Genomic DNA, 19632 nt, shown 5'->3' with positions numbered 1-19632 from the left:
TCCTCACAACACTGAGATCAAAATTTATTGAGGGTTTTATCACATCTCCGCTACGGAACCTATATCGCAGTACCCCGTTACATATTTCGTTGCGAAACATGACAGCATCGAGAGCTAATCAAGAAAAAAAAGAATAACCAGAACCGCACCTCACAGATTTGCCATTGTTTCACTCTCGGTCCGCCCAGGTATCGCGGAGAAACATGTAATACGGTACGCGGTGTCGTTTTAGTGGCAGTGGTAGAGACGTGTTAAAGTCCTAATCCCAAGAAGGGGGTAAGGCCTAAGGCCAGTGATCGAGCGCTCGGGCAGCAGTGGCAGCACGGCCAGAAAACTCGCTTGACGCGCATTTTCAGTAATCAGAACATTTTAATGGTGCAAAAAGCAATTGTATCATAGTTTGACAAAAATCCTAAAATTCGGATTTTGGTTTAAAAATCCGGATTTTGAAACGGCTTGAAAAATTGGCGGATAATCCGGATTTTCGAAGTTCGAATAATCCGGATTGCAATCCCTAATTCTGGCCTCTGGTAAATCGCCCATGCGCGGTACCTGAGGTTTGCTCTTCATTATCCTGCACAACATGCACCTTGACGTCACGAGTTTTACAGTAGGTCGAAGTCTAAGTACCCAATACCTTTGCTTTATTTCGTTTACCACCATCTCCTGACTTCCGTGGGCCGCTTTCACATGGTAATGCCGGACGATTAAGCGTGCTACCTGATGACGGCCGTCCAGGATCACGGGTCTCTTGACGTCCAGAGGCACATCTGATGCGGCGTCAATGCGCCCGCCCACGCGAAGTAGTTCATGTTCGTCTAAAATGGGTGATAATTTTAATAACTTACTTGCTCGATGTAAAGCCCCGTGCGCCTTAATTCTGGCTAAGTCTGCCCCAAAAGACTCGTTTTGCGCGTGTTTTAGTAAAAGTATCTCAGCGCGCTCCATCATTGCGCAATCGATCTCGACCGCCTGCCCTTTGCACCTAGCGATGAACTTTAGCACTGCCGCCGTGGCACGGGTGAGACGAAGCCACGAAGAGAAGCGCTGTGGGTCCGGCACTGGTATGCATGCAGGTTCGTCACGCACCTGGACGACTGCTACGCATTCCCCTGTCTCCTCCTCGTTACAGGTCGGTATTATATCCTTTGGCCATAGACTTTCGTCAGCGTATAAAAAAGAAGGACCTTTGAACCACTCGCTCTGTAGGGCTAGATCAAACGAGTCCCGCGTCGCTAAATCGGCAACATTTAGTTTCGTAGGAATGTACCGCCACTCGTCAACGCGGGTAAGGTCGTCAATCTCCCCCAAGCGATTTGCTTCAAAGGCCTTATACGTACGATTTTTGTTGAGAATCCAATGTAATACAGTTGAGGAGTCACACCAGAAGTAACGCCTCGTTGACGTCAGTTTGTGCTCCTTTCCAATTGCATTGGCTAGTCTTGCAGACAACAATGCAGCTTGCAGCTCAGCCTTCGGTATAGTCAGCTGTTTTATCGGCATAACTCTGCTTTTGCTGGCAATAAATGCAACATAAATAGTGCCGTTATCCTCCCAGCGCCAATAGCCCACAGCTGACATCGCCTGAGAAGATGCATCGCTAAAAAAATGCATTTGTAAATTATTATAATATGAGTACTTACTACTCGATGCGGTCGTAGCAGATGTAGATGCCGCTACGCCCTCGTAGCATTTCGTAGCACTGTGCGTAGGTGCGTGGGTCGCAGGGGGAGAGGTATGTGCCGTTGCGACGATATCCACACAATCTTGCATTTCGCTCGCACGCGCTGTAGCCGATTGGCTGTCCCTTACCGCATTGCGCGCGGCTGTGCAGTACCACCTAGGTATACGGATATCTTTAATTACCTTCAAAAGGTCGACCCATTTTCGCCACTTGTGATAAATTTGGTCTGGAATGTAATCCTCCCAATCCAACTGTAAGCGCCAAGCCTCTTGAAGCATAATTCGGCCTTGAATCGTGAAGGGTGCTAAAAAACCTAGTACATCAAATATTGACATAATTACTCTTAACATTACACGTTTCGTAGGCCTATTCTCACCTTCAAGTACGTCGCTCGGTATACGTTTTAATGACAGATCGAAGCCCAATATGTCATCAGCAGGGTACCAAATGAGACCTAAGGTACGCTCGCTCTCATGTTGCTGGCCGACTTTGAACCTTACAGCAGCAGTGCCTAAGGTCTCCTTTGGCACGCTGTTTAAAACTGCGACGCTGTTGCTCGTCCAATTTCTTATTTCTAAGCCGCCCGCCCTGTGGATATAACTGACATTTTTTACCATTTCGATCGCTGTCGCCTCGTCGGGCAGGCTGTCGATGTAGTCGTCCATGTAGTGCGAGTTGACGATGGCATCGACGGCGGCGGGAAATGACGATTCAAATCGCTGGGCGTTTTTATTTTTTACAAATTGCGCGACAAATGGAGCACAATTTGCGCCGAAAATAAGTGACGTCATCGCGTACGTCTTCATGTTTTCTGTGGGGTTGTTTCTCCACAGAAACCTCAGCGCGTCCTGGTCATCTTGATGGATCTTGACTCTCAAGAACATGTCTCTAATGTCACCTGTTACTGCAATTGGATGTTCCCGAAAGCGCAGCATTATACCTAAAAGTGATGACAATAGGTCAGGTCCTGTGAGCAAATAATCGTTCAGGGAGCTACCACTTACCTGACTTGCAGCATCAAAGACCAGACGAAGTTTTTGCTTATTGGGGTTGTCTACGCCGAAATGAGGTAAGTAATAAGTCTTCGGCGTGACCTCAGTGTTAATTAGTTCCATAGCGTAATCATTTTCTAACAAATGATTGACCCTTTCACGGTACCTTTCGGCGAAACCTGGATTCTTACCCATTTTGCGCTCAATACCCTTCATCCTGGTAAGCGCGTTTGGGCGGGAGTCGGGCATGGGGCGGTGTTCGTCCTTCCACGGAAGGCCGACGTACCAACGCCCATCGATGAGCTCGGCGGAGCGCTCCAGCTGCGCGACGGCGCGGGCGTCGTCGGCCTTTTGCCGCACGTGCGTCGTCACGCCCATGGAATCTAGCAAAAATGAGCGCCTAACATCTTCGTGGATTTCCCTTAGGAGGCACTCATCTGATGTGGTATCGTGATCTGCTCCGCTATCTGCAATAAAAAGGTTAGTATGCACAGCGACAGATGGCGGGCCCCTGGACGGACGGACAGTCCGCGGCACGCACACTTTCCCATGGACACTCCAGCCGAGGCGGGTGAGTGTAGCTGATGGCTCATTATATTTGCCCTCCCGTATTTGAATAGGTATTACAACATGTAAGTTATCTTGACCTAATAATAATTCAGGTTCTGAATCAGCGGTACAAAATTTATGTTTTATATCAGCTAGGTGAGAGTAATTAACTAATTTTAAATCAGACAATGTTTGTATTGGCAAACTCAATTCTTCAACACAACGCAATTTAACATTATAAACCTTATTGTCCATACCTTTAAGGTCGACATTCACTTTTGTCGATTTGTACTCAAGTTCGTTATCTTTAAACGCACCGTGAACTCGCAATGTCTGTGAATTACCACGTAGACCGACGCGTCGCGCGAGATTAGCACTTATTAACGAGACGGAAGATCCATCGTCCAATAGCGCGGTGCTATTTACCATACCGTTAGGTCCCTGTACATGCACTGGTACTACTTTTAACAACACTCTGCTGTCGGTCGCTTTTATATAAGTTAAAGTTTCCGTCACTGGCTTGAACGCGGGATCGCGCGGCGCGGCTTCTTTTATCGCGGTACTATTATTCGGTACACTTGCACTCGGCAGCGGTGCGGGCGCCGCCGTGACGTCACGCGCACTGTTGTTTACCGGATAATGTAGTAGGCGATGATGTGGAGCTCCGCAGCCGTCCTTGTCGCACGCAGGGGCCTTGCAAGTATCGCGTTCATGCTTGGAGATAATGCATTTGTAGCATAAACCATGTTTTTTTACATGTTGCCATCGTATTTTTCGCAACGCCTTCTTAAATGGTTTGCATTCCGTTATCTTATGCACAGCTGTTCGGCAAAATAAACATTTTAAATCGCCTTCTTCAGTTTGTAGTAAAACAGTTTGTGTACGGGAAGATGAATGTTCGCTAGATTTGTTTTTATACATATCGCTGCGCGTAGTTGTTAAAAAACTTGCAGTTGTAGAAATCTTTAATGCTTCGTCATTAAGAAAATCCGATAGAATGACTAACCTCGATTTCTGGGCATCTTGGAGAAGTTTAAAACTGTAGTCCGACCATTTGGAGATAAGCACAGTGGGCAGCTTGGATAGGATGATGGAGACGATATTCATGCCATGTAGGTACTCCTCGCGTCCTACTGCTCGCACAGCTTCTACGAAATTTTGAACCTTCACTGCGAACATAACTATATCCTTATGATATTCGAGTTGCAAAGGCTGTAGCTTCTTGATGTCTTGCAGAACACGAGAAATGATGCTGTCGGGGTTTCCAAAACGTAGCTCCAAGGTCGACATTACCCGGTCGGGCGACGTGGCGCTGATAAATAATGCAGTGACAGCATCACGTGCGGCTCCTTTAAGACATTTACGAAGCCTCCATAAATTTTCTTTATCTGTAAATCTACAGACCTCAGTAGACTCCTGGTACGCCTGTTTGAACTGAAGCCATTCTAATTGGTCACCAGAAAATTCAGGTAGGTCCTTAGGCGTGCTAATGCGGCTGAGTAAACTGGCGTTAGGCACTTGATTGCTAGCGGTCGATAGGTCTTTTAGTGCGCCGGCTAATAATTGCACTGTTTGGTTGAGCGCACTGACGGTACCTTCGGGCGCAGGCGGCGCTGCCGGCATGAAGCCATCGGCGGCGGCGCGCGGCGCTAAGCTAGACGCTGGCCTCGGCTGAGCTTGCTCGGTGAATGCAGAGGGTATCACAGGTGCAGGCATCTGTGCTGGAACTGAAATGTGCAGCGCGTCCGTTGTGACTCCATTGTCGGGGGCTTGCTGCTCCTCAGGTAGTTCCGTGTGGATGCTTTGGTGCTCAACCCACGCATTGATATCTTTGCGAAGAGGTGCATTGCCATCGAATTGTGAACTGTATTCTTCTAGGTCCTCTTCGTCACTATTAAGAGCTGCAAGTTGCGCGTCTAAGGTTTTATTAATTAGATCCATTTGAATCGCAGCCTTTTCCTTTGCGGCGTCCAAAATTAATTGCTTTCGCCTGGCTTCTTTAGAGGCTGACGATCTTCGTGAGCCCTTGCTGCTCGGGACGACACCCACATGTGACGCGGCAGGCTTTATGTCGGGAATTGGCTTAAATTGCTGCATTGGTTCAGACTTTATGCTGCTTGTCGCATTTAATTTGTATTGTAGAAACTTCTTGACCATCGGATCCAAAGGTTTCTCGATTTTTTCGGGCGTAGTTTCATTGCACGGCGGTATAACCTCACTTTTTCTTTGTTCTTGCTCGCGCGCCATGTGTTCCGCGTGCTCCCGACGTGCCTTCGCACTACGCGTTTCCATTTTTGAAGGCGTTCGGTGTATCGGCATTATCCGGTTCGAAGACCACTTTGTTAATGGTAGGCACTGGCGCGAGGAATGAAAAGCAGGAGTAAACTTGACAATGAAACTTTTATTTTAACTTTCGGATACAGGGTCGAGTTAAACCGATCGCGTCTAGCAGCGGACTGCCGCCGGCGCATAGCAACGTAGTGCACATTACTTGCATAACATGTCATACAATTTTGAACCTTAAGTATTAGTAACTAAGTATGTATTTAACATGGCAACTTTTCCTTAAAAATAAACTTAACTAGTTACATATGTACCTATAGTGAGCGCATCGCTAACATAGCAAAAACCCATAAGCATAAACGATATTGAACACGTCTAAATAGAGCAGTCAAACACGTGTCTAAATATAGTACCTAGCCGTTTCCGAGCTTAGCGTGATTGACAGACAGACAGACGGCCGGACGGCCGACCTAGTTGTATGCACAGATTACTATTACCAATAACTATTATTAGGTACTATAGTTTGTTTGGTTAAGAGATAGGAGTCACACTTATAAAGTATCGTTTATCCTTATATGTATTATAAATAACTGCAAAGAAAATTTCTACCTATAAACTGCGGAAGAAAAAAAAATTATTTGTCTAGAAAAACACTTTTTTCGATACCCGATTTCTGTGAAGGAACTTAACAGATACGAAACTACATATTTGGTTTCGTATTTGATGTATCTGAAAACTAGTCAGAGATTTTAATTTTAAACTAATTAACGCAAAAGTTATGTCCAAAAAAACAGTTTTTTGGCCTAAAATTTCTCATATTTGACGCCAAATATCTCAAAAACAATTAAATTTGAAGTAAATATGGGATACTAATGATACTATATTGCTTAAAGCCGTTCCTGTTAATATGATAAACTACAAAAACATTAGAAAACTAAGGAAGTCATTGGCGCTAGGGAGCCCCCTTAACTCTTTGCTAGATATACATAGTTTTTTTTAAATAAACGTTTATTCACGAATATCATGCTTGTTACAACTAATTACATTCTTCTGTCAAACCACAAAGTGGTTTGTTGGCAGACGAGGCTCCTATGATATGTAAGCTAGGTAGTTTTAGTAGTAATACTACTAGATGGGTAGGTTGCTATAATATACATGTAATGACGACATATAAATATAAACTTTACGACATCATCAAATTATTACAAAACAAAATTGGTAAAATCTAGATAATAGAGCTATAAAAGTAAAGATCCGATCGGCATTTACCTTTCCATGTTTTATAGCATTTTTACAACTATGATGCTTGAATTCTAAAAAATGAAATAAACCAAAGAATTATGTGGAACATTAAACTCTTTCGAAAAATATGCGGTAGTAATGGTTACTGATGTGTAGATAAAAAGCTTTTTTAGTATCAAGTCGCAAATGTAATGGATGTTTTTAAATGTCTTACGCATTGGCATCTTATGATGTTTGTTGTTACTTAGAAACATAGATAAGGATTTTATTTCAAAGAATAAACTAAATTATTCTTATGTACTTACACGTATACCTACATTATTATTTTTTTTTAAATAGCCTACATTGTGTCCCACTGCTGGGCAAAGGCCTCCCCTGTTTTCCGCCACTCGTCACGGCTTTGTGCATGCTCCCGCCAGTCGCCACGAAATGAGTCCAGAGGGCCTACCGCGAACCACGTTCGACGTGTTGCCTCCCTGTCACACTTACGTACAAATGTACATTGATTAATTAAATTGACTTAGGTGACAACCTGTGTGGCCTAGTGGGTAGTGACCCTGCTTACGAAGCTGATGGTCCCGGGTTCAAATCATGGTAAGGGCATTTATTCGTGTGATGAGCATGGATATTTGTTCCTGAGTCATGGGTGTTTTCTATGTATTTAAGTATTTATATCGTTGTCTAAGTACCCTCAACACAAGCCTTATTGAGCTATACAAATTCTAATAATCTAAAAAGTAAATTTTAAAATCGGTTTAGAATTGACGGAGTTATGAAGTAACAAACATTTAAAAAAAAACAAACAACCGAATTGATAACCTTCTCCTTTTGAAATCTTGAAGTCAGTTAAAAAGGAAAAAAAAACTATGATTTGTAGCTTGCAACAAATTAACACTACAAACATGTTCGTTAATTACGAATGTGGGTCAACCAGCCGAGATCAAAGGCGGTGGACCTATTTCTAGTAAGTTATCTCATACACATTACTGTTATGTGTTTTACTGTTAATCATGATTCATACAAACTAAGAGGCCAATTCGAACGTACACTCATATCAGAGTAACATCTGTACCCCTAGTGTAAATATTTTCGACAGCGAAACGTGACGTACGCGTTTGCGTTAAGTGTCATTTTGTATGAGATTTTTGACTTTCCAAAACGTCCCACTTGGCGCGCTGCACGCTGTTTAAAAACCCATACAAAATGAGACTTAACGCAAACGCGTACGTCACGTTTCGCTATCGACTAAATTTACACTAGGGGTACTGATGTCATTCAGTTATCGTGCATTTCGCTCGTACGTGATCGTACATGTAGGCATTGGCGCGGGCGAACCGTACTCGTATGTTCGTTCCGTTTATAGTCGTTCGATTTGAAGCCGGCCCGAAGCGGCTAATCTTTTATCTATTGTTAACTAAAACCGCGCGTGCCACTACCTGCAAAAAAGACATTATTTCGGCCTTATGAAACGGTTTTTTTCCAAAAGTATTGAATTTGTCCAAAAAAGTTTTTGGAACATTAAAGTTGTTTGCCATCGTAAACTGTGTTTAGTTATACTTTATTGAATTATCAACTTTGGCGATAAGAAAATGTATGAAATTTTCGTACTTCAACGCAAAATTACATAATTACATAACTATATTTTGTTCTCCCCGCCTCCTGCTATTTCGTTCGTGTAAGTTCTACGTTATCATTATTTTAAGTTTTTTGTGGTTTATGTAATTTTTTTTGCCTAAATCAGTGTCTATAACTTTATTTCAAAAATTCTGACAACTTTTCTTTGTCTAAAATTGCTACTCGAGTCTTAAGGTCTATTTGACCATTCTACCCCAGTCTCCCCTTTAGTACTCCCGTTTTCTTCGGCTTAAACTTATCAGTTCGCAATCACGATATCATAAACTATTGTAAGTACAGTTGACATCAAATATGTATTTAAATTATTGAACATTACTCCTTTGTAATAAAGGTACCGTTTGGATTTCGACTGCATCAGCTCTACTGCTGCAGTAATGGTGCCAAATGCATTACTGCCGTAAATAAATATATAATGTGATTTGTAGTATTTAGTTTTAAGATATATTTTTATAATATGTATGTTAGTTTTAAGGTATTTATTTATGGATCACTAGTTGCCTGACATAAAGATTTTCATTAAAAAAATGAATAAAAATATTTGGGGACAATCTGACATAGATCGACTTAGCCCTAAAGTAAGCAAAGCTTATACTATGGGTACTAGACGACGATATACATACGTATAGATATATATATATATATATATATATACCTATACAGTATGTACCAGAACGAAAGGCAAAAAAGGGACCCATTAATGTTTATGACTGAAATTTTGCTGTTTCATACATTTGGCTGGTCTGTGGATGTTGAAATTTCCTATAGGAGAGTCTATTTTTTTCCTCAATTTCGGGGTATCGTAAAAGTTGCTCAGTATTACCTAAACATGAATTGGTCTCTTTCTTTGCCTTTCGTTTTTCTTACATACTGTATACATAGAAAACACTCATGAACTCAGGAACAAATATCTGTGCTCGTCGCACAAATCAATGCCCTTAACGGGATTCGAACCCGGGTCCATCGGCTTCATAGGCAGGTCAGACCGATCGTCAAAATATCAAATTAATTATAAATTTCACGATTAAATGGTCACTACTGACGTTTCCTACAACAATGCAGTCAGCTGCATTACTGCAGCACTATTGCAGCGCGATATTATTTCTGCCTGCGTTGCAAATATCAAAATTGATGTTGCCGCCCAGATTTTTGACATTTGCGACAGCAATGCAGTCGGCAGTAATGTCGCGCTGTAATACTACTGCAGTAATGTTGGTGCAGTCCAAATCGGAACAGTACCTTGACTTGAAATATGTAAACATATCTTTGACATCGACTGTACATAACACCTCGTTACAAATGGCTCCAGGCTACCCATTTGAGATATTAACTATGAATTTGTGTGATTTACTTTATTGTTTGAACGTGTCAACGATAATTTAGTTTTAATGTTTCATAAATTTAAGGGAATCGTTAGTTTGATAGTAATATTCGTAATGAAGGTACCTGCTATAGTGTAATCAATTTATATGCTGAAATATATAATATACTCTTCTTCTTCCACGCGATATCCCGGCATTTTGCCACGGATTATCGGAGCCTGGGGTCCGCTTGATAACTAATCCCAAGATTTGGCAAGCGACTGCTATCTGACTTTCCAACCCAGAGGGAAACTAGGCCTCGTTGGGATTAGTCCGGTTTCCTCACGATGTTTTCCTTCACCGAAAGCTACTGGTAAATTTCAAATGATATTTTGTACATAAGTTCCGAAAAACTCATTGGTACGAGCCGGGATTTCAACCCGCGACCTCCGGATTGCAAGTCGCACGCTCTTACCGCTAGTAGCGGCCGTCAGTTTGTCAATTAAAACTTAGTCAATTTGTGTAATAATGTCCTATAATATTTATTATTTATTTATTTAACATCAAATTTCTATACTTATTCAATAAAATCTTGACGTATGGCAAACTTAACTTCGAAGCACTTCAATATTGTGTTATAGTTTAGTAACTGTCTACTTGCCTTAATTAGTAGAGCAGCCGAGAAAGTGATTAGCACAGCTTGGTCTTGTTATTCCCATACCTACTGACCAAGTCACATTTGAACCAGGATAGTATGGCCTTCGATAATGTGTGTTTGCTACTGGTCGGGAGCTCAAAGTAATGTAGGTAAGTGATGCATGGTTACAATGTCTGACCTCATCGTAAAGAAAGCAGGTCTTTCGTGAAGTACCTTTAAGATGATATCTGTTAGTGGTGGGTCGTTGACGGTTTTCGCTTCAACGAAACGAAACGTTAACTTAAAAAACGTCAACTAGTTGAAAAACTAGTTGATTTCGTCAACTAGGTTTTTGCTTTAACTGAAGAGAACAAGGCATTCGCGCCAACGGAATCTAGTCAGTTGAATTGTCGATCAACGAAAGTATCTTTCAATCAACGTCGACTAATTCTATCTCGTTTTTGAGCCCTTGCTGTTGCGTTGTTGCTTCTCGCTTGCGCTGGCGTCAAAGGAATCGGGTTGAGTTGAATCAATGAATCTGACGACCGATTTGGCCTAGTGGGTAGTGACCCTGCCTACGAAGCTGATGGTCCCGGGTTCAAATCCTGGTAAGGGCATGTATTTGTGTGATGAGCATGGATATTTGTTCCTGAGTCATGGGTGTTTTCTATGTATTTAAGTATTTATAAATATTTATATATTATATATATCGTTGTCTAAGTACCCTCAACAGAAGCCTTATTGAGCTTACTGTGGGACTTAGTCAGTTTGTGTAATAATGTCTATAATATTTATAAAAAAAAAAAAATGAATGAAAGGAATGTTGATCTGAACTATACTGCCATGCCATTAGCTTAGCGTTCCATTCCGATTACATTTGTACGTTAAAGTCGTCAACTAGTTGAGTCTGTTACACGAAACGTTTCGATCGTTGACGAACGAAGAACGTTTTATCAACTAGTTCGTTGAATCAACGACCACCACTAATAGCTGTAGCTACTTTAGATATATAGGTACAGGGTCTTTATTTAGCCACCTGAGATAATTTACGGGCTGAATATATAGGTTATACTGAGCAACATTTACTGTGGGGGCAATCCCGAAATCGCGAGAATGAGAGAGGTGGAGCTCGAGTTAGATTTAACAACTTACTAGGGTTCCGTACCGAAAAGGTACAAAAGGAACCCTTTTGGTGCGACTCTGTCTGTTCGTCTGTCTGTCACATCGCTAAATATCTCGAGAACCACTTAAGCTATCGATTTGAAATTTGGAATACTTATGAACAACGCTAACCTAAACACATTGAAAGTTTTTTTTTCATTAATTATGGAAAATGCCCAATATGAAGAGGGGCAAAATTTCAAAGTCTAGTGACTAGGTCAAGTGGGATATTATTTGAAAGAGCTCAAATTGTACATTCCAAAACATTTTTCTTTTTTTTTTCATAGAGCAAATAAAATATTTAAGAAGGAAAAGGTGAAAAAAAACCGTTTCCCCCGTCTTATCTCCGAAATTTACCGACGAAAAATTATGATTTTTTTACATAATATAAACATTACTATAAACTTTACAGAAAAAATATAATCAGGCCTCTATCTTGGTAATTTTTTTTACTAACAAAAAACCTTTCCGAATTCAGTTTGCACTTTAACCAACTTTAACTTTTTTTATGAGATTACATTAAATACACCTTTTTTCAAATAAATGATCAATTTTTGAAATCGGTTCACATGATAAAGAATTATCCTCGAAAAACCAACATAACGAAAAATTTAAATGAAAAATTTTTTTTTATTAACACTAAAAGTTTACAATTTCTAAATGATTAACTTTGATTCCCGCACTAGGCACGCCTGTATCGCGGGGACCATAACTGTAGGTCGCTGTAACAAAGAGTGTATAACCGGTTGACAAATTTTACTTAATTATTAGGTTAGCTAGAACTAAAATTTTAAAACTACACAGTTTTATAAGCTATAGGAAACTAAACTAAAACAATTTAAATTCAATTTGTTTGCATCTCAAATTTCAGTCATTTCTTATTTAAGGATGACTCACGCTACACAGTGCCAGGGCCGGGCCGGGGCGGACCGGAGCGAGCCGTCACACGGACTTTCAGGAGCGCCACCGTCGCCGGACCGTTCCGGGGCCGGGGCGACCGGGCCATCATCTCTATATTATAGTATCTCTATGCGTTGACACTATCGTTGAGTCTCCGAGCGCGAGACAGGCCGGGCCGGGCTGTCCGAGCTCACCGAGCCGTCCAAGCAACGGACTGTTCATGACAAATGTCACAAATGTCAATCATATTGAAAAAATTGGTTCGATGGGAAGCAAGTCGATATAGAAATAAATAATAAAATCAAAATATTGGCCCTGGCTGCCATAATAGCTGATGAAGAGAATACTGCATACTCTGGGCAATTGTGCATTTGGACATTTCGCGGACACTTTCGGAAAAAGGAGAATTACACAACATTATGTGAAGAGCTTTATTTCCACATGACCCGAGACTCTTTCGAAGCCACCGTGTTCTCTGCTTAAGGTAATGGAAATACAATGCGTGTATTATATTGTCTCAAATAATCATGTGCCGCAGCATATTAAACTATTAAAAGGAAAAGGGATGACCGGTTCTCCATACAAACATAGTCCCCATTTTCCTCTCTGGATATTGATATTCCCTTCGTTCTACATCCAATTTTGTAATAGTACATTACGATACAAGTGCGAAAAATAGGAAATTCGAAACAAGTGGCGATAAATTAAAACACGACCGAAGGGAGTGTTTTAAATCGACACGAGTTGCGAATTACTTATTCACACATGTATCGTACAACGTTTTACAGTACATGGCTCTTTTAATGTTCGACACAGTAACGTAATATGCTAATTTTCGCACTAGTGCGGTAAAGTAGCAACATATGTACTGTAAAAATATTTTCCGTAATGGGGACTACGTTTGTATGGAAAAGCGGTCTCGTTTTGAGGTAGGTAACTAGGCAGATTACTTAGAGATTGACTCATCACAAGCTGCCCTAAGTGCTTCTTAGCGAGTAGACAGGCCTATTGTTTTTCAGTATTATTTTCTTCTATTGAGGTGTGCATTTGTGTTGTATTGCAAAAATATATCCATTGGGGTTCAGTGATACCCGATAGATATTAACCCTGAATCACAAATGATCATTTTGCTTAATGCCGCGTTTTTGCATTATTTTTTCCCATCAATCCTATCATAGACTTGTTCTGTTTCAGGAATGCATGAAAAACTTAAGTTTAAAAGAGAAGATATTTAAAATGGCTGTAGGAATACCACAACATTTTAAAGTATCGATATAAGATAATCATCTACAAACATTCGGCTACAGAGAAATACGCGTACACCACTAAGAATGTCGGTGGTGCGCTCTCAAAGTAAAAAAATAACTGTTAAGTTCGGTACACTAAGATAGAATTGTCTAACAAGTACAAAAAATAAACTACTTACTGGCTTACTTACTTCTTGCGAAAAAGGAATTTTTGATCTTTAATACGAGTGGGTTAGGTAGTTGAAATTTACAGTGTGCATTTTATGGTTCCGTAGCCAAAATGGCAAAAACCCTTACAGTTTCGTCATGTCCATCTGTCTGTCTATCTGTCTGTCCGTATGTCACAGCTATTTTACTCAAAAACTATAAGATAACCAAAAGAGAAAAGTGGAAAGTAGGTATTTTTTATACTACGTTGGTGGCCCGCCTGATGGTAAGCTACTACTTAGTTTAGAAGTTCAAATGTATAAAAATATAATTTTTAGGCACGCCATACATGTAACTAAAAGTGAAAAGGTTATTCAAGTAAAAGAGTATTAAATTTAAGATTTTTTTTTAAGTAAGTGAGATGGCAAAGGAGTCTTGCGTAGCCCGTCATGCTAGCCCGAAATGATATGAACGCTCTGACGTCGGGCTACAGCGGCGGCCTCATATTGAGAAAGTCGGGCGTAGCCCTTGTGCTATGCGTGCTCTAAGGCCGAGGGCCCCCTCATAACAAATGAATCGGGGGTAGCCTTACGTACCTAAGTAGCTTCCTCATACTAAAAAGTCGTGCAGAAGAAGATAACAATATAATTTTTTCAATATGTCAATTCCAGATTTTCTGTGTTTCTTAAATGTATAGTAACATGGCAGCAGTTTTCATCTTTAGGGTTCCGTACCCAAACGGGACCCTATTACTAAGACTCCGCTGTCCGTCCGTCCGTCCGTCCGTCCGTCTGTCACCAGGCTGTATCTCATGAACCGTGATAGACAGTTGAAATTTTCAAAGATGACGTATTTCTGTTGCCATTATAACAACATAGTATTGTGTTCCTGCCGGTGAGTAAGGTTGCCAGAGCTCAACGAGGGGAAGGAGGGTTATTAGGCTCGGCAACGCGCATATAATTCCTCTGGAGTTGCAGGCGTACATAGGCTATGGAGACTGCTTACCATCAGGTGGGCCGTATGCTTGTTTGCCACCAACGTAGTATATAAAAAAACAAATACTAAAAAGTACGGAATCACGTTGGGCGAGTCCGACTCGCCCTTGTCCGGTTTTTGTATTTATTCGTAAGCTTGCATTAATTGCCATGGCACTTTAGGCTTAGCTTGTAAGTACATACTAATAGGATATTCTTTGCTAATAGGTCTAACAAATAATATGTTGCGGACTCTTTTCTTAAACCTTTTTACTTGTATACTTTTTAAGACATTTGACGCTGTCATGTTATTCAAATAGTAAAATAAATCTGACAAGAGAGAAAATAAGTGATCTTATTTACAGAAAGATACTTAATGTATGAAAAAATAAGCAAAAATAAGAATGAATGTTTTGTGAGTGTGAAACAATTTTATTTTCTTTGACAAATAGAGCACTGCATTGCATTAACGATTATTATTATTTTAATTTGTACGTATGTCTTTCCCATCACGGAACAATGGTATTCCGGACCTTTGAGAAGCGTGCGCCGAGCCCTAACCTAACGTAGAGGCCCTTTTGACACGTTCATGAAATGTAAGATGTACACCGAGCTGATGCTGCCCTTGCCCATGTCATAGGACGCACGCAGAGGCAGGCCCGACAGAGTGTAAGGACTATTGAGAGTTGTTGGAATCTAAAATAAACTAGGTTATTGTGTGAAAGCGATGGGCTAAACACTGAGCTATGGGATAAAAAACCAGACGCCTGCCTAATAAAACGGTATACAATTTTATTTCCGGTAGACGACACAAAAAGCGACATCTGGGATGGCTCAAGAGTAACACTGGTGTGAGCGGCTCAGGGGTATCGAGAGGCGTGCACCGCTTTCAACCCAGTGGCTGTAACAGCCACTGTGCCAACTCGCGTCTTGCACTTCCACCCTTGAAACTTATAGCTCTAACGACTCCACTCTGGCCGGCCGGCCAAGGCAACCCAGAAGCAGATAATCCTGTCCCACCCACCCTCCTTCGAATGACAGAACTCCCTAGGAACACTCGGGTACGTGAGATCGTTATTCCCCAACTGCATGCCACAAGCTGCCCGAAGTTGACTGATTGCACTGGTAAAATCAGCGGGCCATAGATTATTAGTTTGCAGTTCCTAAAAGCCATTGCTGAAAGGATGTGTAGCTCTCATATACAAAAACAATGGGTAGACAGTCTCAAAGGGTATGTCTTATGATAAATAGTTTCATGCCGCAGTAAAATAATGTGATTTGTAGTATTTAGTTTTAAAATATATTTTTATAATGTGTATGCTAATCTTAAGGTATTTATCTATGGGCCGCTAGTTGCCTGAAATAAATTATGATAGATAGACGGATAGATGGGGTGTTCTAAGAGAAAGTCGCTTTGAAAATGCTTTTGTCTTGTATGGCAGCTTCCTCAATCAACTGCGTAAAGCTCGAGAAAATACTGCCAAAAGGCTAGGCTAGATAATAAGTTTTTATAAAAGAAACATGTCTTTATGGGACCCATAACATTGAAGCAATACAAAAGTTAGAAATGAGAGTCAAATCTGACAATCGTTATCTACGCACGAAACGCCCCTTATTAAATGATACTTGATCGTGACGTCATGATTAAGTTTAATGCGTTTTGTTTGTATTGCATTTACAAAAAGAGGAGCTTTCGAGTTTCGAGGATTATGTTTTTAAAATACGTGTATATTACGTAGGTTTGTTTGTATTGATTTTTTGATTCTAGAAATAATAATTGTATAACCTTAATATGTATGTAGGTAAGTACTAAGTACATAAAAGGTACCGAAATAGGTCAGAAGAGCAGTAAATTCAATATTACTATACAGTATATCCAAAAAGAGCGCTATGATAAGTAAAAGTTCCTTTTTAGGGTTCAGTACCCAAAGGGTAAAACGGGAGCCTATTACTAAGACTCCGCTGTCAGTACGTCTATCCGTCTGTCACCGGGCTGTATCTCGTAACCCGTGATAGTTAGTTGATATTTTCACAGATGATGTATTACTGTTGCCGCAATAACAACAAATACTAAAAACTACGGTACCCTAGATGGGCGAGTCCGGCTCGCATTTGTCCGGTATTATTTAAATATAGGAGGCAAATGAGGAAAGCCCATGAACAGAGGTCGTACCTATCATAGGATAAGTAGATATATATGTACAAAGAAACAGCGGTATGTTAAGTAGATTTTTTTATGTAGTAGGCAAACGAGCAGAGCCCATGAACAGAGGTCATACTCTTATCATAGAATTGGAAGATATGTACAAAGAAACAGCGCTATGTTAAGTAGAATCGATTTTTTTTAAAGTAGGAGCTAAACGAGCAGAATTCATGAACAGAGTTCGTATCATAAGATTTGTAGATATGTACATAGAAATGGCGCTATGTTAACTAGAAGTATTTTTTTAAATATAGGAGGCAAATGAGCAGAGCCCATGAACAGAGGTTGTATCATAGGATAAGTAGATATGTACAAAGAAATGGCACTATGTTAAGTAGATTTTTTTTTTTAAATATATGAGTCAAACGAGCAGAGCCCACGAACAGAGCTCGTATCAGAAGATTTATAGAGATGTACAAAGGAATGGCGTTATGTTAAGTAGAAGTATTTTTTTTAATATCGGAGGCAAACGAGCAGAACCCATGAACAGAGCTCATATCATAAGATTTGTAGAGATGTACAAAGGAATGGCGTTATGTTAAGTAGAAGTATTTTTTTAAATACAGGAGGCAAACGAGCAGAGCCCGTGAACAGAGGTCGTATCATAAGATTTGTAGATATGTACATAGAAATGGCGCTATGTTAAGTAGAAGTATTTTTTTAATATAGGAGGCAAATTAGCAGAGCCCATGAACAGAGGTTGTATCATAGGATAAGTAGATATGTACAAAGAAATGGCACTATGTTAAGTAGAATTTATTTTTTTTAATATAGGAGGCAAACGAGCAGAGCCCACGAACATAGCTCGTATCAGAAGATTTATAGAGATGTACAAAGGAATGGCGTTATGTTAAGTAGAAGTATTTTTTTTAATATAGGAGGCAAACGAGCAGAACCCATGACCAGAGCTCATATCATAAGATTTGTAGAGATGTACAAAGGAATGGCGTTATATTGAGTAGAAGTATTTTTTTAAATACAGGAGGCAAACGAGCAGAGCCCATGAACAGAGGTCGTATCATACGATTTGTAGATATGTACATAGAAATGGCGCTATGTTAAGTAGAAGTATTTTTTTAAATATAGGAGGCAAACGAGCAGAGCCCATGAACAGAGGTCGTATCTTAAGATTTGTAGAGATGTACAAAGGAATGGCGTTATGTTAAGTAGAAGTATTTTTTTAAATACAGGAGGCAAACGAGCAGAGCCCATGAACAGAGGTCGTATCATAAGATTTGTAGATATGTACATAGAAATGGCGCTATGTTAAGTAGAAGTATTTTTTTAATATAGGAGGCAAATGAACAGAGCCCATGAACAGAGGTTGTATCATAGGATAAGTAGATATGTACAAAGAAATGGCACTATGTTAAGTAGAATTTTTTTTTTTAATATAGGAGGCAAACGAGCAGAGCCCACGAACATAGCTCGTATCAGAAGATTTATAGAGATGTACAAAGGAATGGCGTTATGTTAAGTAGAAGTATTTTTTTTAATATAGGAGGCAAACGAGCAGAACCCATGACCAGAGCTCATATCATAAGATTTGTAGAGATGTACAAAGGAATGGCGTTATATTGAGTAGAAGTATTTTTTTAAATACAGGAGGCAAACGAGCAGAGCCCATGAACAGAGGTCGTATTATAAGATTTGTAGATATGTACATAGAAATGGCGCTATGTTAAGTAGAAGTATTTTTTTAAATATAGGAGGCAAACGAGCAGAGCCCATGAACAGAGGTCGTATCTTAAGATTTGTAGCTATGTACATAGAAATGGCGCTATGTTAAGTAGAAGTATTTTTTTAAATATAGGAGGCATAAGATCAGTGCCCACGAACAGAGCTCGTATCAGAAGATTTATAGAGATGTACAAAGGAATGGCGTTATGTTCAGTAGAAGTATTTTTTTTTAAATATAGGAGGCAAACGAGCAGAACCCATGAACAGAGCTCATATCATAAGATTTGTAGAGATGTACAAAGGAATGGCGTTATGTTAAGTAGAAGTATTTTTTTAAATACAGGAGGCAAACGAGCAGAGCCCATGAACAGAGGTCGTATCATAAGATTTGTAGATATGTACATAGAAATGGCGCTATGTTAAGTAGAAGTATTTTTTAATATAGGAGGCAAATGAGCAGAGCCCATGAACAGAGGTTGTATCATAGGATAAGTAGATATGTACAAAGAAATGGCACTATGTTAAGTAGAATTTTTTTTTTTTAATATTGGAGGCAAACGAGCAGAGCCCACGAACATAGCTCGTATCAGAAAATTTATAGAGATGTACAAAGGAATGGCGTTATGTTAAGTAGAAGTATTTTTTTTAATATAGGAGGCAAACGAGCAGAACCCATGAACAGAGCTCATATCATAAGATTTGTAGAGATGTACAAAGGAATGGCGTTATGTTAAGTAGAAGTATTTTTTTAAATACAGGAGGCAAACGAGCAGAGCCCATGAACAGAGGTCGTATCTTAAGATTTGTAGCTATGTACATAGAAATGGCGCTATGTTAAGTAGAAGTATTTTTTTAAATATAGGAGGCATAAGATCAGTGCCCACGAACAGAGCTCGTATCAGAAGATTTATAGAGATGTACAAAGGAATGGCGTTATGTTCAGTAGAAGTATTTTTTTTTAAATATAGGAGGCAAACGAGCAGAACCCATGAACAGAGCT

The 19632-nt window shown here is 40.1% G+C and overlaps 3 protein-coding genes across 3 annotated transcripts in view; 1 reads left to right on the top strand and 2 right to left on the bottom strand.

Moving 5' to 3' along the window:
- Positions 1–19632, bottom strand: part of LOC133518395 (laminin subunit alpha-2-like) — a 136343-nt gene that overhangs the window by 10119 nt on the left and 106592 nt on the right. The window lies entirely within an intron of this gene.
- The window catches only part of LOC133518390 (uncharacterized), a 194504-nt gene that overhangs the window by 137448 nt on the left and 37424 nt on the right, over positions 1–19632 (top strand). The window lies entirely within an intron of this gene.
- LOC133518187 (uncharacterized) lies at positions 394–3344 on the bottom strand. The gene has a single exon (XM_061851815.1). The coding sequence runs from the start codon at positions 3052–3054 to the stop codon at positions 394–396; it is 2661 nt and encodes an 886-aa protein (XP_061707799.1). The 5' UTR covers positions 3055–3344.

This window comes from Cydia pomonella, chromosome 5 (genome assembly GCF_033807575.1).
Source record: "Cydia pomonella isolate Wapato2018A chromosome 5, ilCydPomo1, whole genome shotgun sequence".
Taxonomy (NCBI): Eukaryota; Metazoa; Arthropoda; class Insecta; order Lepidoptera; family Tortricidae; genus Cydia; species Cydia pomonella.
The sequence above is the reverse complement of the archived record's forward strand: the minus strand, read 5'-3'. Positions and strand labels throughout refer to the sequence as shown.